The sequence below is a fragment of the Erpetoichthys calabaricus genome, chromosome 1 (assembly GCF_900747795.2).
Source record: "Erpetoichthys calabaricus chromosome 1, fErpCal1.3, whole genome shotgun sequence".
Classification (NCBI taxonomy): domain Eukaryota; kingdom Metazoa; phylum Chordata; class Cladistia; order Polypteriformes; family Polypteridae; genus Erpetoichthys; species Erpetoichthys calabaricus.
The window spans coordinates 279,898,248-279,922,341 of NC_041394.2; the positions used below are offsets into that span (position 1 = coordinate 279,898,248).

At 39.3% G+C, this 24,094-nt stretch overlaps 1 protein-coding gene across 2 annotated transcripts in view; it reads left to right on the plus strand.

Moving 5' to 3' along the window:
- The first annotated feature begins 2,700 nt into the window (after positions 1 to 2,700).
- Positions 2,701 to 24,094, plus strand: part of LOC114662230 (uncharacterized) — a 59,190-nt gene continuing 37,796 nt past the window's right edge. The window contains exons 1-3 of one of the 2 annotated variants that reach the window (XM_028815632.2): positions 2,701 to 2,825; positions 4,034 to 4,228; positions 12,149 to 12,236. In XM_028815632.2, coding sequence (XP_028671465.1) covers positions 4,059 to 4,228; positions 12,149 to 12,236 — 258 coding nt within the window. In that variant the 5' untranslated portion in view covers positions 2,701 to 2,825; positions 4,034 to 4,058. Of the gene's footprint in view, positions 2,826 to 2,863; positions 3,008 to 4,033; positions 4,229 to 12,148; positions 12,237 to 24,094 lie in introns of those variants that run through there. The other variant, XM_028815624.2, reaches the window with a different exon arrangement.

A 24,094-nucleotide genomic window follows, 5' to 3' on the forward strand; every position in this document is an offset into this window, starting at 1 on the left:
TTGTTGACAACTATAACACAGCCCTTCATTCAGCATTAGATAAAACAGCTCCTTTAAAACATAAGGAGGTTTCCTTTAAGCGTTCAGCTCCTTGGTATAACTCAGAATTGCGATCTATGAAAGCAGCTGACCGACGCCTTGAGAGAATGTCATGTAAGACTGGCCTCACCGTGCACATCCAGGCTTTCTCTGACCACCACACAGCTTACAGAGAAGCACTAACAGCTGCCAAGAACACCCATTACGGCAGAATAATAGAAAGTGGCCACGATAACCCAAGGGTTTTGTTCTCTGTAGTTAATAAACTACTCGAACCCGCATCTGGCCCAACTACCTCTTCTACTGAAGTCTGTGAAAATTTCCTCCACTTTTTCCGTAACAAAATTAAAGATCTAAATAATTCAACTAATATAAATACATCATCTGTTTATATCTTTCCCTATTCTCCCACTCCATCCAGCTCCTTCTCTAAGTTCTCACCAGTCACATCTGCTTTGTAAGATGAAGCCGACTACTTGCGTACTGGACCCCATCCCCAGGACACTACTTAAATCCTGCCTTCATGCCATAATCCCGACTGTTACAACAATAATAAACACATCCCTTGACATTGGCTCTGTGCCGATCACTTTTAAAACCGCTTCTGTAACCCCAATGTTAAAAAAGTCTGGTCTTGATGCTGACAATCTTAACAATTTTCGGTCTTTTTCCCACTTACCTTTTCTGTCAAAAGTTCTTGAGTATGTTGTAGCTTCCCCACTCACCAACTACTTAACTTCTAATAATTTGATGGAACCCTTTCAGTCTGGTTTCAGAGCACAGCACAGCTGTGAAACTGCTCTGCTACGGGTAACCAATGATTTGCTTATGGCAGCAGGCAAACCAGCATATTAATTCTATTACACCTCGGTGCAGCATTTGACACTGTCAGACATGACATTCTACTGTCCAGAATGGAGAACATGCTGGGTATCTCTGGCACTGCCCTCCAGTGGTTCAAGTCCTACCTGACTGACAGGCAAGAGTTTGTTAAGTCTTGGCAACAGCAGATCCAGCTCAGTGCCAGTCACACAAGGAGTTCCTCAGGGCTCTGTCCTCCGGCCTCTTCTCTTGCTTCCCCTTGGCCATATTATTCGTAGCTTTGGACTGGGTTATCATTTTTATGCAGACGATACTCAACTCTATTTCAATGCTAAAAGTGGAACTTCATCAGAGCTTTCTCAGCTCACAACCTGCCTCAGTGGAATTAATACTTGGTTGGAGCTGAACTCTTTAAGATTAAACTGCAACAAAACTGAACTCCTGCAAATTGGGACCACAATGCAACTTAATAAAATGAGTTCCTTCCCAGTCAATCTTGGTGGTGATCTCATCAGACCTGCCTCTACTGCAAAGAATCTTGGTGTCATTTTTGATTCCTCCCTTTCTTATTCCGCTCACATAAATCACATTAAGAAACTTTCTTACTTTCACCTCCGTAGCATATCCCGTGTTCGCTCCTTCCTCTCCTTCTCTAATGCTGAGAAACTTGTCCATGCTTTTATCACATCCCGCATTGATTATTGTAATTCCCTACTGGCAGGTGCCCCTTCTAATCTTATATCACAGCTCCAGCTTATTGAAAACTCGGCTGCAAGAGTCCTTACTCGAACCAGCAGCAGCGAACACATAACACCCATCCTGCCCTGCCTTCACTGGCTCCCCGTGTCGTAAAGAATTGAATATAAAATTCTATTACAGTAATAACCTACAAAGCCTTAAATGACCTTGCGCCAAACTACATCAGTGACCTTCTACATCACTACTGTATGTGCCTGTCCGCCCACTAAAGTCCTCTGATTCTGGCAATCTTGTTGTACCCCACATTAATCTACACTCCATGGGTGACAGGGCCTTCAGCTGTATAGCGCCCAGACTCTGGAATGACCTACCGAAATTAATTAGATCAGCTGACTCCATGAATTCAAGAAACAACTCAAAACCCATCTGTTCAGGAAGGCTTTTAGCTCCACCTGACGTTATTACACCCCTCTCTGAGTTTACCTCTATGTCAAGATGCTCAAGTAACCTCTGTGTGTGTGTGTGTGTGCTAGACCATCAATTATGTTGTCTGCATTTCTCTGAATTCACTATCTTACTCTTCTCTATTTATTTATCTGGTTTAGGACAATGCTATATACTGTATACCCTGCCGTTCTTTCGTAAACTCTGTAAAGCGCCTTGAGCATGGGAAAGGCGCTATACAAATAAAATGTATTATTATTATTAACCTGAAAAATAAGTTTCAGGATGTTTTCACTGAGTAAAACATTCTACGCGAAATGATTTCTTTTAACTTAAAATGTATTATATATTTCCAACTTTTGTTTCACTGTTCATTTTATATTTTTACCTCAACTAGTCATAACAATCATTTGTAGGTTTTATACCATAATTTTCAAGTTTGTCAAAAAATGTTAAAAAGGCTGATACTATATAATCTGCATTTCAGTGTCGATTTATACCCCCGATTTCTAACTTTAACACAAAAGAGTTTTTAAAACGGATGAACAGTTTATCAAACAGCTGGTGCGCTGTCAACTTCCTCACTCTTCCGTTGCCTTTTTTGATCAGTTTTTGTTTGTTATGTTTTAAATGTATCCAAGCGTTACGATTCAAGTAATCACACCGCCCTCTGACGCCCCTCCCGCACTCACCGGAAGTAGCTTTAGGGCGCTTAGAAATGACGTCACACGAGCGCTTGAAATTCTCGCGATTGGTTCAAAATTCGAAAATGTAGATTGTATAAAAAAAAAAAAAGGCTGACCACCCGAAAGAAAGGAACGGTAAGTATATGTTCTCAGAAAACAAAGGCGTTTTATTATAAGTCGAATAGCCGTTAGTATATGTGCCTCCCTGAAGTCGCCTTTGTTGAATCGGTTGATCGGTTTGGCACCGTTCAACTTTGAGCCGATGAGCTACCCGAGGTTTTACTGTGGCCGTAGAGTTATACTCTCTGTTCTGAAATGTAAATAGGCTCCTTTTTATCCATCTTTCACGTGTTCGTGTTCCTCGTTATATGATGTGACTGTGTAGTATACGTAGCAATCATTTAACCGGCAAGAATAGGCCTCTTCTGGCAGGGATTTGCCATTTCACTTTGATCTTAGAAGGTGGGGGTCGTTTTAGTTATTTTTATTTAGTAAAGTTTTGTTCTCATTGGGGACCCTCTAACACGTGTTAAAACGCGTCTGTACCACACGAATCTTATTTTCCACCAACCCGGTGCTCGAGCTTGTGAATCGAATTTAATTTGGGCTGTTTTTTTATTGTAGTTTGTATGTCATATGTTTCAGTGTGCTTTGATGATCGTCGAATATAAAGAATTCACCGGAGTGTAATAGATGAATATCCCAAAAACAGTTAGTGGTTTCAAGAGACCAGTGTTATGCACTATAGGCTTTAACCTTGCAACATTGTTTATGAAGTACATATTTCAAAGGGTCATTATTTTATATAGCGCCCTTCTGCTGTCAGCCCCCAATGGTGTTTTACAAGTGTTTCACAATGGCATTATTTAAATCTTGCATCAGGAAGCGAGCATGCTTCATAAATAAAGTTCACGTCTCTCGCCTGCTCCTCTTAAAGTTTTTACAATTACGAAAACATGACATGATGTGCATCGTTTGTGCTTTGGGGGGTCTTGCCCTAGTTGTCTGCGTGTGTGATTTCTGGCAACTTTTTGTTGAAAAAAAAAATCCTGTCTTTAATTTAGAATATGCTGTAGAAAGTGGTCTTAAGTGTAAATGTCACAACCATTACAGTAGCAAATGACAAAAGTTTACTTTTAAAAGTCGGTAATGTGTATTTGTTTATATACATATACTGTACATTTTCTCCTTTTATGTTGTCTGAAGCTGTTTTAGTATTTAGTCGGGCAATTGCTCCTTTCCCAGGATATGAATGTGGGGAGGATGTGTCAGAAATGGTCATTCTTTTTTGTTTCGCTTTTTGATATTGCATTTTTTTGCATTTTCTTTTTATATTTTTACAGGATTGCAGCAAGTTTAGTGTGCACAATGGCAGACAACGTTTCAGTTGAGGAAAGCAGCTCAAGTACACTGTTTGGAGTATTAATGAATGGAGCTTTTGATTCTAGTAACATGCACGACATTTCTGATATTCTGGACTCTTCAAGCAAGAGCAGTTGTTCAGATTCTGCAGATTTATTTGTTCCTGAAACACCAAGGTATTCTGCCTTTTCTTTTGTTCCTCAGCAGTACCTACCATTCTGTGATCCACCTACCCCATTCTTTGCAGATAAGCTCTTTTTTGTGTGTATAATATCTCTCATATTGAGTTCTACGTTACTACATTTTATTATTTTGTATTGTCATTCAATCCCTCTTTTAATGCCTGCTGTGCAGATATTGCATTTGTTTCACATTACATGACTAACTTTTCAGATTTTCTGGGGAACTTGTGTTAGTGCTGTATTTTTAATTCTGTTTCTTGGCAGCTTAAACCACCTTTCTGTTCAGGTGAATAAATTTAATTGGTTTGAGGTTAAGTTTGGTATTGTTCAAGTAAAGGATGTTTGTTCACACTCATGGCATATTTTACCACATGAAATTGTGTTCTATAGTGAAGCATTTTTTTCATAAATTTAAAAAAGGAGACTGTTCTTGTGCTTTAAAGTCATGGTGCAGGAAGGAATACAAGTGTGAAAACAAAAGCCTTAAAACTTACTGAAAGAGCAAAACGTTTGCTTTAAAAAAATATTCCTTTTGTGAGGCATCCTTGTGATAACAAAACTAAAAATAATTATTTTATTGCAAATTCCTGGAACTTTTTTTTTTCTCTTGAGGTAAGAATACTTTTCGCTTTTTCTACTCACAGAGCTTCCTTCATGGCTAGAGTGAAGACAACCCGATACACCCTCAGCGTGAAGCTGTATTCTGCTTATAATCTTACTTTTGCCAGTGCTGTTCTTTTTTTAACTTTTATGTTCTGCTTTGGCTTTTAATAACATAGAGATGTGCTGTTACATCAAATTTAATATTTTTTACTAAACAGCACTTCCTTTTTGCCCATTACTTTCTTTGTTGTTGTTGTTATTATATACTAGGGGGCTTCGCTTGCCAACCCCTGTGTTTGGTTTTCCAGATACACACTTTTAAGATTTTTTTTTTTCTTTGAATTGTTGCTATTTCATTAGTTTCGCTTTTATTTCAGAACTTCTGTAAAAACAATATTTGTAATCTTGCGAGTCCCAATATGCTGAATCTTTTTAATGAGGTCATGTTCTGTTTGGAATTTCAGCACAGACAAAACGATCTACATCATCAGCAGTTCATATTTTTTTTTTTTACAAAGTAAAAAGTAAGTAGAGTTCTGCATTGGACTCCTTTCTGTAAAGTCGTGCTATTTTCCTCTCACAGTTCCAAAAGTACATGGGGTTACTAAGGTGATACTCTAGCTTTTGTCTAGGTTTTTGTACAAGGGCTAGACAGAACGTTTTTGACTCCTGGGGTAAATGTAGCTTTTTAAATAAGCAGACAGATAAATATATATACATGAACAAAGTTACCAATAAATGCATGTGCGGTAAACTCCGTTTTTGAAATTCTCAAGATTCTTTATTTGTCACATGCATAGTTATACAGGACAACATGCAGTGAAATGCATCTTGATCCGCTTATCAAAAACTGTGCAAATTCCAAGAATATCAGTTAAATTAACAAAAAGTCATAGATTGAAAGATAACAGTATAGTAGAACGTAATAAATAAGTAAAATTATGCGAATAAGGTAGAATTAAGTGTTAAGGCGCGCAATAGTGTAGTAATTATTGTGCAAAACCAAAGTTAGACTGGTGCATAGTTAAATGAGGCAGTTTGTTTGTTTGTTTGCGCTACTGCGATCTTTACTTTCTTTTTTTATATTTTCTAATTTTCCTACTTTCATATCCTTTAATTTTCTCCACATGTGTATAGCGCCTTTTTTTTTTTTTGTTTGTTTGTTTGTTTTTTGAGCCTTTCTAATTTCACTGGTTTCATAGTCTCTAACCTGCTCTGCATGTGTTTAGCGACAACGTTTGTAAATGTCATTTTACTCATTGTCTTTTAATTCTGAGCCGTACAGTACAATACATAGAACAGAATAAATCCTCAATACAATATAAAAATAAAAATTCTAGAAGTACGGAGTAGAATTTCACATTAGATGATATCACATAATATGATTTGGATTTGTTTCAAGTCCTGGAGACCTCATTCATCAAGCTGTCTCCCCCATTTTGCCATTCCACATCTGAAATAGCGCTAATCCGATGAAAGGACCCCTCATTCCCATGTCCCCATTCATCAGGGATGACTTTACCTTAAGCAGGCAATCTGCAATTTAAAGAGATTATTTTCTTGTGAATTGTTACATATGCATTATTTTCACTTTTACTTTAAAAACTTTTGTAAAAACAATACTTGTTTCTTTATTTCCTGCCTTGCGCAAGGTTACAGCTCTTTCTTCCCAGACGTATACAGTAATCCCTCGCTATATCGCGCTTCGACTTTCACGGCTTCACTCTATCGCGGATTTTATATATAAGCATATTTAAATATATATCGCAGATTTTTTGCTGGTTCGTGGATTTCTGCGGACAATGGGTCTTTTAATTTCTGGTACATGCTTCCTCATTTGGTTTGCCCAGTTGATTTCATACAAGGGACGCTATTGGCAGATGGCTGAGAAGATATCCAACCAGAGCGCGTATTACGTATTAAATAAAACTCCTCAAATATATTGTGAGCACGGGGGCTGTTCGCACCCCTAGAGGATACGGCCGCTCCTCAAAAAACTCTGAAAGATTACCTTCACATTGCTGCCATCCTTGCTGGGCTTACATGTGGCTGCTTTGTCAAGCGATATGCTTCCTGCACGGTGCTTCGCATACCTAAAAGATCAAACAGCACGTATTGATTTTTGATTGTTTACCTTTCTCTCTCTCTTGCTCTGACATTCTCTGCTCCTGTTGGAGGGGGTGTGAGCAGGGGGGCTGTTCGCACCCCTAGACGATACGGACGGTCGTCTAAAAATGCTGAAAGATTATCTTCACATTGCTCCCTTCCGGCTTTGTCAAGCGACATGCTTCCCGCACAGTGCTTCGCATACTTCAAAGCTTGAACGGCACGTTTTGATTTTTGATTGTTTGTTTTTCTTTGTCTCTCTCACTCTCTCTGACATTCTCTGCTCCTGACGGAGGGGGTGTGAGCAGAGGGGCTGTTCGCACACTGGCCTAGAGGATACGGACGCACCTCTAAAAAATGCTGAAAGACTACCTTCACATTGCTCTCTTCCTTGCAGCTGGTTTGTCCGGCGGTGCTTCGCATACTTAAAAGCCAAACAGCCCTATTGATTTTTGATTGTTTGCTTTTTTCTCTCTCTCTCTGCTCCCGACGCGCACTCCTTTGAAGAGGAAGATATGTTTGCATTCTTTTAATTGTGAGACGGAACTGTCATCTCTGTCTTGTCATGGAGCACAGTTTAAACTTTTGAAAAAGAGACAAATGTTTGTTTGAAGTGTTTGAATAAAGTTCCTGTCTCTCTACAACCTCCTGTGTTTCTGTGCAAATCTGTGACCCAAGCATGACAATATAAAAATAACCATATAAACATATGGTTTCTACTTCACGGATTTTCACCTTTCGCGGGGGGTTCTGGAACACAACCCCAGCGATCGAGGAGGGATTACTGTAATACTGCTCATGTTGTGAAGGGTGTTGCAGCTGAACGTACGCTAAGGATATGCCTTTGGATCATTTGCTGTCTTTTTGCTAGCTGCCTCTTCTGCCTGTCGCATGTCGTTGTTTTAAGAGCTCTGAGCACATGATGCTTGCCTGCCAAAAGCAATCCAACAACTGCTAGCTTAGAGGTCTGTTGACTTGTTTTAAATGATGGCTCACTGCCTGGTCTCGCGTGACTTTGTAAAAGCATACCTGTCTTTTATTACTGGCCCCGGGTGTGTTTGAATTCTTTCTTGCAGGATGTATAATGCTGCTCATGTTCGGTTGTGGTAGCTGCTGTCGCAGCTTTCTCCACATGTGTATAGCGCCGTTTTTTGTTTTTTTGAGCCTTTCTAATTTCACTGGCTTCATAGTCTCTAACCTGCTCTGCATGTGTTTAGCGTCAACGTTTGTAAACGTCTTTATGAAGTTCTACTTTCTTTTATTCATTGTCTTTTAATTCTGAGCCAGATTGGACGTGCTTTTTTCAATTCCACTTGTTCCGGGCTGATAGTTACTTTCCTTATTTTCTGAATTTGCACCTCGATTATTCTTTTTTGCTCATTTTTCTGTCCAACGCATTTGAGTCTCTTTTCTCCGCACCCGATTGGATGTGCTTTTTTTCCATTCCACTTGTTCTGGGCTGATCATCACGTTCCTTATTTTCTAAATTTGCACCTAGATTATTGTTTTTCTTTTTAGCATTTTTTTCTCTCCATCGCTTTTGGGTCTCTTTTCTTCGCGCTTTTCTTTCTTCTTCGTTTAATCGTCGACGTTTCATTTCTACCCTATTCATTTAATTTCTACCGTATTGACCTTATACACTTTATATGCACTGAGAGCCCTGGAGCTGTGTGTGCTGCATGACTGCCTTTACACTACTGATTTGTTTTTTTTTTGATATTGCTTGTAAGTAGGGTGTGTCTTGCAAGACTCTCGTTCTATGTTCCTGTGAGATGCACCGTGGCAGGCCTCTTTCGTCTCGTGGGTCTTTAAATTATCTTCTGAGAAGATCACGTATCGTAGACTATCAGGACAGGGGACAGGATTTCTTTTTATAATAGAGTGATGGCCCTGACAGCAAGATTCATAGTGAAAAGAGCACATAAAAGTTCATTGTACTTTGTACAAATAGCAGTCAATCTATAAATACATGGGGTGAACATGCAAAACTCATGCAGACAGGTCTGCGCTATCTTCAGAAGCTGGCATAAGAGCAGCTACTTGAGCAGCAGCAACACTGAAGGCTGGGGGGGACAAAGATGTAAACCACAGGTACAGCGCTAGCTGAGCCTGTAAACTATTATCCTGATTATCCTGTTAAGAGGCTCTATTAGCCGTACCTAATGTGACACGTTACTAGTATAGTTTGTGTGTTTGGTAGAAAAATGCAGACTGAAGTTGTGCTTCTGATGTATAGCTGCAAGGGGGTACAGAGTGGCATACAGGCATCCTTTGAGCCTGGGTGAGTGGAGTGAGGTGGGAACAGGTGTCGCTGTATGATGACAGCAGCCATTGAAATAAAGAAATAAGCTTCTGTATATTGAAAGAATAAAAGTAATCACAAGTGTGCCTTTTTCAGTTATTCTTGCCTAGTTGTCTACAGAACATAGACAACAATTCACAAAAGGCATCAACATTTAGTGTCAGTAATCGCACTTGGCGATGACTTTCTGAGGTGAATCCACACCCCTGGCCATGAAAGTTGCTGCGGAAAAATATGAGTGGCAGAGCAAGGTGCACAGTCTCCTTTTAAAATGTCTGAATTTCACAACAGTGAATTGCTTTTTTACCTTCTTAAAACATGGATATACTAAAAATCCAAGAGCACTGTGGGAAAAGGATCTCTCACTCAACATCTCAGAAAAGGAGTGGAAAGTAGCAATGCACAGAATTCACTCGAGCTTCATATTCACAAAGCATAGAATTATTCAACTCAAAATAATTTATCAAACGCATCTCTCTTGTTTAAAATTGTTCAAAATGTTTCCAGGGCAAGATCTAACCTGCAAACATTGCAATCAAATTCCGGCCTCATTGAGCCGCATGTTTTGGGCCTGCACCAAATTAACATCATTTTGGACCAAATCTTTAAATGCCTTTCAGACAGTCTTGATGTCACAATCCCTCCTAATCCACTAATAGCTGTGTTTAGTGTACTCCCAGATGGGCTTAGTGTGGAGAAGTCAAGTCAAGTCAACTTTATTTATAAAGCACTTTACATACAACAGCCGCTGACCAAAGTGCTGAACGTAGGCTAAAATAAATTTTAAACAAAAACAAAATAATAAATAAGTAAATAAAATACAATAAATAAAACGAATTTAAAACATAGTAAGAACAACTGAACAGAGTTAAAACAGAGAAAAATCAACTGCTCACACAGGATCAAACGCCAAACCAAAAAGGTAAGTCTTAAGAGCAGACTTAAAAATGGGCAGTGAGGAGGCCTGTCTAATGTGGATCGGCAGTGAATTCCAGAGCCTTGGAGCCACAACGGAAAAAGCCCTATCCCCCCAGAGCTTTTGCGGAGTCCTAGCCACATCCAGAAACGGCTGACCAGCTGATCTGAGTGAGCGGGAAGGAGAGTGCATATGCAGCAGCTCAACGAGTTAGGGCGGAGCAAGCCCATTTAAGGACTTAAAAACAAATAAAAGAATCTTAAAATGAACTCTAAACTGAACAGGCAGCCAGTGCAGTGAGGATAATATAGGTATAATGTGCTCATTTTTTCGCGTGCCAGTTAAAACGCGTGCAGCAGCATTTTGCACCAGCTGCAGCCGAGACAGGGTAGACTGGGTAACACCAACATACAACGAATTACAATAGTCCAACCGGGTTGTAATGAAGGCGTGGATTACTGTTGTAAATTGATCTTTGGGAAGAATGTTTTTTATCTTCGCCAAACATCTTAACTGAAAAAAAAACAGATTTCACCACCGCACTGATCTGACCATCCAGTCTAAAATCCTCATCTATCCTAAAACCCAAATTTGTAATTACAGGCATACCGTATTGTGCAAGGGGACCCAAATCCACAGGAGCAGAAGTAGAAATAGACCCACTGGTGCTCCCAGGACCAAAAACTATAACCTCTGTCTTATTTTCATTAAAATTTAAGAAGTTCAATGCCATCCAAGCTTTCACCTCTTCTAGGCACATAACCAAAGTATGTATGGAGTAAGCATCCTTGCGTTTGAGTGGTACATAAACCTGAGTATCGTCTACATAACAACGGAAAGCAATATTATGCTTTCTAAGAATAGAGCCAAGAGGCAGGAGATACAAAGAAAATAGCAGAGGACCAAGTATGGAGCCTTGCGGAACCCCACAAGATAGTGAAGCAGAGGAGGAGCTAAATTCATCTAGCCTCACTGAAAAAGTTCTTTGAGTCAAACAAACTGTGATTGCCTTTACTTCACTATTGGCACGTAGACTTATCTTGCTCAACTGGAAGAATCCTAACTCTCTTATTCTAAGTCGGTGAGTAACTGATGTTATATACTATTTGAAATTGGAAAAAATCAAATTTGCACTTAGAGGATCTGTACAAAACTTTTTCAAAACCTGGCAGGATCTAATCAATAACATTTTAGAATAAGCATTTAAATTGAGGAAGCAGGTTCTCTCCCCACTTTTAATCCATCCATCCATCCATCCATTATCCAACCCGCTATATCCTAATTACAGGGTCACGGAGATCTGCTGGAGCCAATCCCAGCAAACACAGGGCGCAAGGCAAGAAACAAACCCCGGGCAGGGCGCCAGCCCACCACAGACTTTTAATCCATTTATCTTTATTCATTTATCTATTTACTAGCTTTAAGTTTTACACTGCTGGCCTAGCTCTCTTTCTCAGGGGAGGGGGTTGATTTGTTTTGAACATTTTTTTTGTTAAACTTGAATTATTTGTATGAAATGCTATTTGATTTTAAAATCAGAAAAAAAATGGATATGCTGTTTTACAATATGTGTACAATCTGAAGACACAAATCAATACTTTCTTAATATTTTTAACTTAAAAACTGGATGTATTCAGTAAGTTTTTCATTCAGCTATGGACCGGTGTATCCATTAGTCCTAGCTGCTGGAACAGACAAGGTATTTTTAAAATGTTTAAAAAAAGCACCACTTCAGAACTCAGTTTTGTGTGGCAAATTAATATATACCATGATTATGAGGAAATAACTTCAACTTGAAAAATGCCAAACTTTTAGCAGATCCCAGTATGAAGAGTTACCTACAGAAATATTGTGACACTGCATTGTCTTTTTTGTGTAGTTATATGGTTGTATGCTCTAAATTGTTTTCAAATGAATTGCTTCTGCTAGTAATTTTCAATTAAAGATTATATTTTCTCATGAAAACTTTTTTTTTTTTTTGACATAGCCCAGTTTTTTCTAAAATGAAGAAGTGTGGACAACAGAAGTATTTAAGGAGTGAAAGCAATGTGAAAAATGAGGATCATTTTACCAATGTAAGTATACTTGATTAGAAACTGCAGCACAGAAATACATGATACTGAAGGCTATAACATGTGGAGAAATGAGTCTTGTGTCCACCTCCATAATACCTTTTACCTCCTTTTTATTTATGCTGTCAGTCTTCCAACGTTTGAGATCCATTCCTCATTTCCAAATGATCCTAATAGGACTAATGATTGAAGAGACCATTGATTTTAGGAATATTTAAATATATATTAATTCAATCCTGTTTATTAAATAAACCATTCTTTGGAGATTCAGTCTCCCCCTTGACTGTAAGCCCCCTAAACTATTCCTCAAGCTTCCACAATTTTGGCATCTATACTATTGCTTAAAGTAGAATAATTGATCTCTGTAAAGGTACTTTAGAACAAAGTATTCAGCCACCATTGGAGAAAGTAGGTTGATTACCTGGTGTATTTTTGTTTTTAAATTTCATCTTGAAATATTTAAAACACAAAAGGAAATTAATACTTCCTCTTATCCGCTATTGATTTTTTTTTTTTTTTATTTAATTATTTGGACTGCTTTATTCATAAATCCAAACTTGTGCTTTGTAAAAAATGTAACTGTAAAATAAAAAGAGAACAACTGTGCTTTTATTGGTTAACCCAAAATATGGTAGATCCACAGCTAAAGAAGTGCAAGTATTTTGTTTTTTTTTTTTTGTTGTTGTTTTTGTTCTTTATTTCGCCTTATACAATTTCTTGTATTAGGAATTTGGTAGTTTTCGCATACCCCTTGGGGTCAGAGCGCAGGGTCAGCCATTATACAGTGCCCCTGGAGCAATTACAGGTTAAGGGCCTTGCTCAAGGGCCCAGCAGAGCAGTGGCCTTTTTGGCAGTGACGGGGATTCGAACCGGCAACCTTCGGGATACCAGCGCAGACAGTAGATATTGAGGAATGCTAATTCATGGAGACATTTTTAAATCATCACTACTACAAAGCTAAATTTTGTTAAGATTACTGTCTGAGTTACTTGTAATTAGAAATGTTTTTATAAAAGGACTGTTTGATATGGAGGGATTGTGGTGAGAGCATTGTTCTATCTGTCTGTGATCAGAATGTTTTAAGCCTGACATCGGCAATTATACATTAGATAAAATTTAAATACATTCTTTCTCTTCTTTTCAAGTCGGGCAGAAGGATACCAAATTTTTTAATAAACTTTGGACTTTCTTGCATGCATGGTAAATTTATCAAGCTTGGGAAAGTAAAATGTTAATTTCTGTGATTAATGTGGCCAGTTTAATGGATTAAAAAATATTGTCGCATCCATTGCAGGCCACGAGGCGATTGCCTCATACTGGTGTTCATTTTCTTCATTTATATGTACGGATATCGATGTGGAGGAGTGGGAGGTAGGGGGTTTGGGTTATGGCAGTCCTGGTGCTAGGGTTGGGTGATGTAGAAATAATCTTATGTTTTTCATATCAGTCGATTATATATCACTATATAAATAAAATCACTATTTTTGTTAAGCTTAAAGGTTCCTTTTTACTCCTAGGTGAGACGTGAAGATATCATAAAGTTAATTTTGATTTAAATATTAATTCCTGTCAGAAGTTGAACATGACAAGTGTACTGTACAACATTATACCACTGTATTTCAAATAAATAAAATAGGTATTGTGGCGAGTGGCTGGGGGTGGTACCTAGCCGGGACCCCCAGGAGGACAGGAGGAGGGCTTACACCTCCTCCAGACCACGAGAGGGCGACCACCCTGGTGGCTTTGGGGACAACGGGACCTGAGCTGGGAAGCTCAACCCTATAGGGGCCCATGGTCACTGCCAGGGGGCGCCTAAATGCCTGAGGAGCCCTGGCCCTCAGCACTTCCGCCACACCCGGAAGTGCTGGGGAGAAGAAGACCAGGGACACAAGGAGTACTTCCAGGTGCACAGCCGGTACTTCCGCCACACTGGGGAGTGCCGGCGGAAGCTAATCGAGAGGTACCTGGAGCACATCCGGGTGTGTATAAAAGGGGCTGCCTCCCTCCATTCGATGGCTTGAGTCAGGAGTGTAGGAGGACAGAGCTCGGAGGAGAGGAGTGGAGGCGGACCTGAAAAGGCATTTGAGGAAGAAGGCCTGGACTTTGGGGTGAAGTGGGTTGTGTGTGTTTCACTTTTGTAACTATTGTGTAAATATACGTATGTGGGTTGAAATCAGTGATGTCTACCTGTCTGTGTCCGGCCTGTTTCCCACAGTATATATAATAAACTAAAATTTTACTTCTGACCAGTCAAAAGCTGCAAGTGTTACAGGAGAACACAAACAAAATGCACAACTAAATTGGTGAATTCCAAATAAGTAAAATAGGTAATACAAAATAAAGTCTCAGTTTTGACCAGTCAAAAGATTTCATATTTTACAAGAGAACACACTAGATTTTGTTGCTCAATTCCAGATACATAAAATCTTAATTCTAAAATCTTAAACCTAAAACTAAAATCTTAAAGCTTTCAAGTTTTACAGCAGAACACAAGGTAAATTATTTGGTCACTTCCAAATAAATAAAGTAGGTATTTAATACAAAATAAAGTCTCAAAAAAAAAAAATTGGCTGGGAAACAAACCTACAAATAGACAAACATTCTGTATGTATCCTCAGTATGAATTGAAGCAGCTTTCAAATGTAATATTCACTCGGTTGAGGTCAGCTTATGCTCCAGGGTAGAAGTCTGCACTGTGGGACTCGTGGGACCCAATGCAATTTCTTATGATGTGGGACTGATTTTCAGTATTGTGGGTGGGAGCTAGTCAGGGAAATTTTAAAATTGAAATAAAACATACATTAATTCTCTCTGTATATATAGTTCATTTGCCTAAGCATTTAGGATGCATGCATGTACAGTCTCGCATACAGCCTTCTCTGGAGACAGCCTTACATCCACAGCGGACAGCATTAAAAAAAGGAGAATACAAGACTGCAAAACGGAAAACATGACTTTTGGCAGTCATTTTCAATTGTTATTGATGGCTATGTCAACCAAGTGCTTGATGTGATAAATATACTAACCTACAGTGGACATAAATCGGGCATCTCAGGTTTAAAGCTCCACGTGTATGCAGTAGCCAAGGGTCCAACTAAACTGACATTCTTGCCAAACCTGTCAAAAGTAGCAACTAATGCTAAAAGGAAAACTTGGGATAAATGAGTGGATTTTGTTTGGAAGAATATACAGCCATACAACACAGTATCTGGTGGTGGCTGTATTCAACCTGAGCAGTGGCTATTTGATACAGCAGGCAAAATTAGAAAGTCTGAAGTTTAATGAGGTACTGCCCTATCTGACGACTGTATTGTGGAACGTTATAGAAAAGACCAAAAACTAAGAAAGGATATTGTGTGTGATATGCTAGAGACTGTTAATAATTATGGATGTGTTGTCACAACTGATATTTGGTCCGAAAACATTGAGGAAAACCTCTTTCATATCTGCTACCATCCATTATATTGATGAGAGCTACAACTTTGTGTCAAGGGTAGTTTTTGTGACCCCGTTTGAAGCAAGCACAATTAAAATGTATGAAAACTTTGGCGTTTTACTGTTTGAAAAAAACTTTTCAGAATTGACTGTTACTGATCGAGGAGCAAACACAATTGCTGCCTTGCACGGCTAAACCGGATTAAACTGTTGTGTTCACATTCTTAACACAATTTTTTGAAATGCTTTTACACCAGCAGTGATGGAGAAAGCACTTGAAGTTGTCAGCTTCTGACTATTGTAAAAAAGTTAGTCAGGTATTTTAAACTTCCTGGACAACAAGGCAAGCTTACTGCAGCAATTTGACAATTAGCTGCATCAACAGAAAGATAAAACTGTGGTCTCTCTTTCTGAAACTGTTCAAAGATGTGACGACCAATTTCGAATCGGATATTACTGAAATAATTTGTCAACAAACTGTTCAGCAGAGTTCACATTCTCTACAAACATTTCTCAGCCCAAAGCTTCTGTTTGTATATCTTTTATCTAAGAGGATTGAAAAGGTGCAGGTACAAGAAAAGATTTGTAAAAATTTGTAATAATTGGTTTTTAATGCAATTACACTAAATTTTAAAAAGTGCAGTGAAGTTCACAGGTCAGCTGTTAGCAATGCCATCATTCATCTCAGATCTTGCGAGCAGACAAGGAGACGCCTGTATGTTCAGTGTTTTGCTTAGTTGCAGTGTGCTTGTATCGATAAGCAAAAGGTACTTTGAGAAACTGCAGAGTGTTTAAGCAACCAGTAATATGCTGACTGGAAAAGGGTATGTGTTAAGCTTAAACTTGTATGTGCGACTTGTAAGTTGACAGCACCTACCATCCATCTCCATTCCACATTTTTGTGGAATGAATAACAGTGTTTAACATATAGATCATACTTTAATTCAATATGAAATAGTAATTGGTTGCCTGTTTGCAAAGCTTTCACAAGGCATGTTGCTTACACTGCTCTTTTTCTGAGAAAGGATAAAAAAAAAGAGGTTCAGAAATTACCACCTCCTTTTACGAGATCATGTTAAATAGGCTTATCAATCATACATGAGTTTTTTTTCCTTAATGGAAGCAATTTGTTTCTGCAAATGTGAGTGGGACAAATGAGGCCATGTGTATGCAGGAATGAATTGTGTACTTTGGGAGCTGGTGGGCATGGGTTTAAAAAAAAATCTATCCCATTCAGACCTTTACTCCAAGACAAAAAAGAAATCCCCTTAGTGCAGCACTTGCTTGGGTCCGAGTCTGTAAAGTCTTGCATTGTGCATGCTGTAAATGATGATGGCACTGTTTCATTTGGTATAAAAGATTAATGGCATTAGCTGTCTTTGTAGGAATATGCTTTTGACACAATTTGCAATGCACACTACTTTGCTTCTTGTCAGACTCTAAATAGCCAAAATATCTCCATACTACCAACTTCCTCTGACCCTTCTTTTAAACAATGTTGTCTTTTGAGCCTTGGGCTTTTTCCATTGGGGTGTCTTCTTTGGTAACACTGATTCCCACCCCCCAACCCCAGAGGTTTCATTAATATTTTCTGTTATTTTCTCTTTTATCTCATTCCCACTCCTGACATACTGGCGTGCACTATGGAGGTAGATTACTGCCAAAAGTCCTTGTGTAAGGAAAATGAATTTTTGTAATCACAACTGACATTTTGAGCACAATTTACAAGCACAGGTTAACTCCAGGTGCACGGCTGCTGCATCCCAAACATTAGCACGCGTGTTGTTGCCAGCTACTATTATGCTTAATACTGTGTGTGTCAACCTAACCCGATGTGGCTGTAACTCTATTCCAGCCACATGTTTGGTTCGTTGCGACTCTATTATCATTATCAATGACTTTTTGTGTTGTCTGTCAAAACATGGGTGGAATGAGTTCTTTCAAATTTCTATCTACTATGTCTTATCTTTCAACTGAGGAAAAGTTATTTCGCGATAATTATCTTTTATCATTTTATCGTGCAATTCTAGAGAAAAGTCAATGATATTTTTTTTTCTTCCCATTTCATGTTTCTGTAAGAAGATCGAATCAATGTCACTATTAAGTGCAAAACAAGTTATCTTTGAGTGGGTCTAAAACCAAAAAAAGTGTGTACTACCTCTTTATTTAACTTTGCCAGTCTGTCAGGTAGCTTGGACTGCCCTAACATAAAGACAAAATTCTATGAAATAGAAGTATGGTTATCCCTACCCATTATTCTAATTTACAGTATCTTATCTAAATTTATGCATAGAATGCAATATAATCACCCAAGTAATGCATGGTGTCAGTTTGTAGGTAAGAGAGCTGCTATGGAGGACTTTTTGCATGTCAGAAGCAATGGTGTACAGCAGTGTTTTCCAGCCTTTTTTCTGTGGTGGCACACTTTTTGTAACCAATAAAATCCCAAGGCACACCAGGATTCTACGAAATACAAAGAAATTAAGTGTCATACATGTGCTAAATTGTCTGAAGAGTCTTGACTACCGGGGATGCCGTCAAAAAAATCGGTTTGGAGATTGGCAGTCGCTGACACAGCACTTAGTGAGCACTTGTATGCCCACTGTCCCTTGGCCCTGCAAGAGTCAGTGGCGAACATGCACCCTGGTTGGTGGACTCCCAACATGTGTACGTGTCTCCTGGCTGCTGCAGTGCACTCTTAAGTGCTGTGTCTGCAAAATGGCGATCTCAGAGCTGCTTTTATGTCGGCTTCTCCAGGTAGTTCTGTCCTCCTCGGAAAGATTTTTTTTTGGATTTTATTAATTTTATTAAAATCACATAACATTCTGTACAAGTCAAGTTTTACAAAAATAGGTTTGAAAACAAAACCCCCATCCCTGAGAAAGAGAGCAATGGCAACAGAGAAAAACTTTAAGCTAGTAAAGATAAGTAAATAAATAATAAGTAAATTAATAGCTGAATAAAAATAAATGGAGTAGAAGAGGGATGCTTATTCTAAAATGTTATTGCTTAGATCCTGCCAGGTTTTGAAAATGTTTTGTACAGATCCTCTGCAATTAGATTTTTTCCAATTTCAAATAGTATATAAAATTAGTTACCCACTGACTTAGTACGGAAGAGTTAGGATTCTTCCAGTTGAGCAAGATAAGTCTACATGCCAATAGTGTAGTAAAGGCAATTACAGTTTGTTCTTCTCCACTTTAAGCCCATCTGGAAGTACCCCAAACACAGCTGTTAATGGGTTAGGAGGGATTGTGACACCAAGGCTGTCTGAAAGGCATTTAAAGATTTTGGTCCAGAATGATATTAACTTGATGCACATCCAAAACATACGGCCCAGTGAGGCTGGAACTTGATTGCACCATTCACAGGTTGGATCTTGTCCTGGAAACCTTTTGGACAATTTTAAGTGAGATAGGTATGCTCGATATATAATTTTGAGTTGAATAATTCTATGTTTTGCGCATATGGCGCTCGAGTGAATTCTGTGCATTGCTACCTTCCACTCTTTTTCTGAGATGTTTAGTGAGAGATCATTTTCCCACTGTACCCTTGGATCTTTGAAAGGGAGGGACTGTAAAACAGTTTTATATATTATGGAAATGCTGTCTCCTCTGCTGTCCTCAAGACTGATCAGTATTTTTTTGGCATAGAGGTAGGTGGGAGGTGAGGAAAATTGGGCAGGGTCTGTTTAACAAAGTTACTAATTTGGAGGTAGTGAAAGAAATGTATTGCTGGAAAGTTTAAATTTGGAGTGTAATTTTTCGTAGGGTGCAAAGATGTTGTCTATGTACAGATCTCTAAGTGATTTATTCCCGCATGTTTTCCAGACATTAAAAACTGCATACGTTTGAGAGGGTCGAAAAAAGGTGGTTCTCATGCAGAGGTGCCACAGATAAAAGCTTCTTTATCTTAAAATACTTCCTATATTGGTTCCATATTCTGAGTGAGTGATACACAATTCGGTTGTTAGTATATTGGCGATAACTTGTATTTATTGGGGTACAAAGCAAGGAATATAAAGAAGTACTGCAGGATTTTATTTCTATTGCGGACCAAGCCTGTGTATGTTCATCTGTTTGTGTCCATGTCCAGGTTTTTATATTTGCTGCTGTAATAAAATTGAAAGTTAGGTAGAGCCATGTCACCTTCTGCCTTAGGTCTTGTGTAGGGTCGCCCTTTGGATACATGAAGTTCTTGGACAGATCTTGACCACCTGACGAGTGTGCTTCTCTCAGGTCAGGACCCAGGAGCATTACACTATTGTTTCCACAGAACACCAGTTGAAAAACACACGTATAGAATATAATAATCAGGGGCCTCATGTATAACGCCATGCGTAGAACTCACACTATAACATGGCGTAAGCACAAAAGCGGGAATGTGCGTACGCACAGAAAAATCCAGATGCAGGAATCTGTACGTACGCAAACTTTCACGTTCTTCCACTACATAAATCCCGATCAGCGTGAAAAGTAACGCACGTGCACACGCCTTCTGTCCCGCCCCAACTCCTCCCAGAATAACGCCTCTTTGAATATGCAAATCGATATAAATAGCCTTCTGAGAAAAGACAATGGGGAAAAGCACGGGGGAAAATATGAGGGTTGTCTGGGTTCCACGCAGAATTTTATCGTTTGTCGAGTGTCAGCCTGTCGAAACCTGTTCTGCTGTGTAGAGGGATTATTCAAGTGGTTGCATGTTTTTGTTCAGATGTTTTGCTCCCTCTCTTCCTTCAGAATGAACAGGAGAAGCAAACGAACTGAGAGTGCACAGCTGGCGCTAGCGGCGATGCTCCCGACTCCGTGCGTGCGTGACTTTCGGGTGATGATTTTTTACGACTTTTCTGGTGGTTTAACAGCTAAAGAGTGCTGCCAAAAACTTTCTCGCATCTTCAAGAAGAATGCTCCAAAGAAGACGATGGTTTTTAAGTGGTTCCAGCGCTTCAGCACAGGCCACTTCAACTTTGACGATGAAGAATGTGAACCAAAACCGCGAAGTTCGACTGGTGGCAGAAATGCTGATCATGTGAAGGAGTTCCTGAAAGAAGATGGTCGTGTGACCATCAGGAAAATTGCCCTGGAACTTGAGATGACCCGGTATGCTGTCGACACCATCATTCGACGAGATCTTGGCTTTACAAAGAAATGTGCCCGATGGGTTCCAAGGCTGCTGACTGTGGAACAAAACCAAGCTCGCGTGGAATGGTGCAAGTTTTTCCTTGACAAGTTCAACAATGGCCAATCGAGGACTTTCAAGATGCTCACCACTGGAGACGAGACCTGGATCTACAATTTGGACCCTGAAACGAAGAGCCAGAGCATGGTTTGGTCGAAAAAAGGGGCGCCGCCACCACTCAAAGCTCGGCGAATCCGCTCGGTGAAACGTACCATGTTTGCCATCTTTTTCAACATCGATGGCATTGTCGCGTCAATTCCGCTGATGGAGAGGAAAACTGTGACCTCTGAGTGGTACACCACTCAGTGCCTGCCTGACGTTTTTTCTGCGATGGCTAGAGGCCGGTCCAAGAACTTGCGAAGGCACTTTTTGCATCATGACAATGCGCCAGCCCACACGGCTAATGCGACGAAGCATTTCATTGAAGAAAGTGGTGTCAACGTTTTGAACCCGCCACCCTGCTCACCTGATCTTGCACCATGTGACTTTTGGCTCTTCCCAAAGGTGAAAGAACCCCTGCGAGGCCACAACTTCGAAACTCGAGAGGAACTGATTGCAGCTGTCAAAGAACAGCTGGACAACCTCCCAAAGACAGCCTTTCGCGAGTGTTTTGCGGCGTGGGTCAGAAGAGCCCAAAAGTGCATTGATGTTGGCGGTGAATACTTGGAAAAAGTTTAAAAAGGATCGAAGTACATGAGAAAAATACAAAAAAAAAATCCTTGGCTACTTATTTCGAGTGATTCCGCGCGGAACCCAGACAACCCTCGTATAAGAATTTCAGCGAATACCAAGTGGAGGCAAAGGAAAAGCATACTATTTGTTGGTTTAAACAGTGGTATAATCAACAAAAGGAAGTTGATCGAGTGACAGAGTGTTGGACAAACTCGAAAGCTCAAGTTCACAAAGTTGCACAGTGCCCGAAATAAAAAAGAAATCACATATCAAAGTCGCCGTGAAAAGGCAAGTCATAGCCCACCGTCTGAGTGTCATATGAAAGCTTATTAGGGTACAGACAAAAAAATAGGCACACAGTGGGGAAAACAGCACGAAATGTCAACTTTAATCTCAAAATTTCCACTTTAATCACGTAGTTTATTTTGCCATTAAAGTAGAACATCATAAACTTCATCTTAAAATCGTTTAATTTACTAGTTTCTCAAATCCCATTGTAACTAAAGTAGGATGTTAAATGCTTTGTTCTGTATTTGATCTTCTTTGTGCTCTGTGTGTGAATCACTACCTGCTTCTTAAACGGGCTTTCTCTTTCTCCAACAGGACACATAATCCATTACATTCGTGATATTACAGCTCTCTGAATAATTAAAATAATGAGATGTATACGCGATATCTTTTTCATGATGATAGGAATGAAAGCATGTTATTAAACATGGGAACACGGTGGCGCAGTGCTTGTTCATATCTCACGCAAGAGGCTTGCTGCGCCATGTGCGACCTTCAATGAAATAATTTATCACAGCAGTACTGTCTCATTCAAACGTACTAACAACCTCCAATTCCTGTCAATACTTTTCTTTCTCCAAATACCCAATCACCACACAATCAGCTATGTAATAGACATGAAGCCATCTGTAAGCTTAGAACATCGATTCTTCAAAACTTTTAAGGAACATTGAAATATCTTCGTAGTACATGTTTAATTATTCTGTCTTTCCAGTGTTGCGTCAGCGCAAGAATACAACGCAATGCAGGAACAATCCCTGAACTAGCTAGCACTGCGGCACCGTGTCCTCACATGTTTAATTATTAACAATACAGATTATTTAAATGAAGTTAAAGTTTTATTTGTATAACATAATCAACATATTTTGCTGCATTTCATCTTAAAAATGAATACCGGCATCATATGTAAATACACACTTTATAAAGTGGCGCAGGTTGTGCAATATTATAACTGTAGTGCAAGTTTACAGTGAGGTAATTGTACTTATAAGTAAACAGTTCTACAAGGAGCACTTGATGGACTAATTGAGTGCATTTAGAGTTCTTGGGATGAAACCTTTTCTAAACCGCGAAGTCCGTACTGGGAAGTCTCTAAAGCGTTTTGCTGTGGCTCAGGCAGCGTCTGCTTCATGCTGTATACCGATATTTCTCTTTCCGATCAGCTGCTGCTGTGATTCCCCACTCAGATACAGTGATATAAATACTCCGAGTGGTGCAGTGAGAGTAATATGGAAAAAGATGATCTGCTGTGGCAACCCTTAACGGGAGCAGCTGAAAGAAGAAGAAGATGCAGTGAGAGTTACAACGCTAAAGCAGTTATGGTATTTGGAATACTATGGCTATTCCCTGGACCATTATATTGCCGCAGGTTAATTACAATCAGATGCATTACAATAATAAACAATATGCAGTTAGTTTCAGTGTATTTATAAAGCCGCGTCAGGAATGTGGAGCTAAGAAAGAAAGGGTGACCACGCAGGAACAGTAGCACTGCTTTGACGTTGGGTGCCGCCAGTCTGCAAAACCGAGCGGAGAAATTGCGTATGCCAAGGTATGAGTTACCGTGGAAATGTGCGTGACTTTACGCCAAGTTTAGGTTTTATACATCGCGATTTGAGCATGGAAACGGGAGTACGCAACATTTCTGTGCATACGCACCGTTTATACATGAGGCCCCAGGTCATTGAGGATGGTATTTATGATGTATTAACGCAAGTTTTAATGTATACCATTTTGAAGATTTATACTTTCAATTATGTCCGTCTTTAGTAGTGCATTCAAAATCTACAGTCATTTCAACTATTTTGGTTTTACTTTGACACATCTTTATTATCTACTATGCTAATCTGAGAATTAACACAAATTTTTTATGGTGTTTTTTTATTTTTTTTTTTTTTTAGGTGTCTATAATACATTGGCCTTATTTTCTTATTGCTGCCTTTACATCTTACCTTTTTAGGAAGATATTAAAATTCAGGTTGTAGTTGCTCAAGTAGTAGTTTTATTAAAAGCTTGGGTTTTTGGTTTATTGTTATAAGTTTAAGCTATGCCATTCAGTTTTTTTTAAATTCCTTTTGTGTCTACATTATTTTTCTGATTCAGTGTATTTACTTCATGATTTAAGTACTTTTTTTTTTATGGTTAAACTAGGGGGCTTTGCACCCTGCTCGCTTCTCTCGCCAACCCCCCCGGCCTTCGGTGCATGCCAGGCACTTCACACGTCTGCCGTTTGTGTATGTGGATTTCACTTTCACCAAACAACAAATCTTTTAATTCTCGCGGATTTA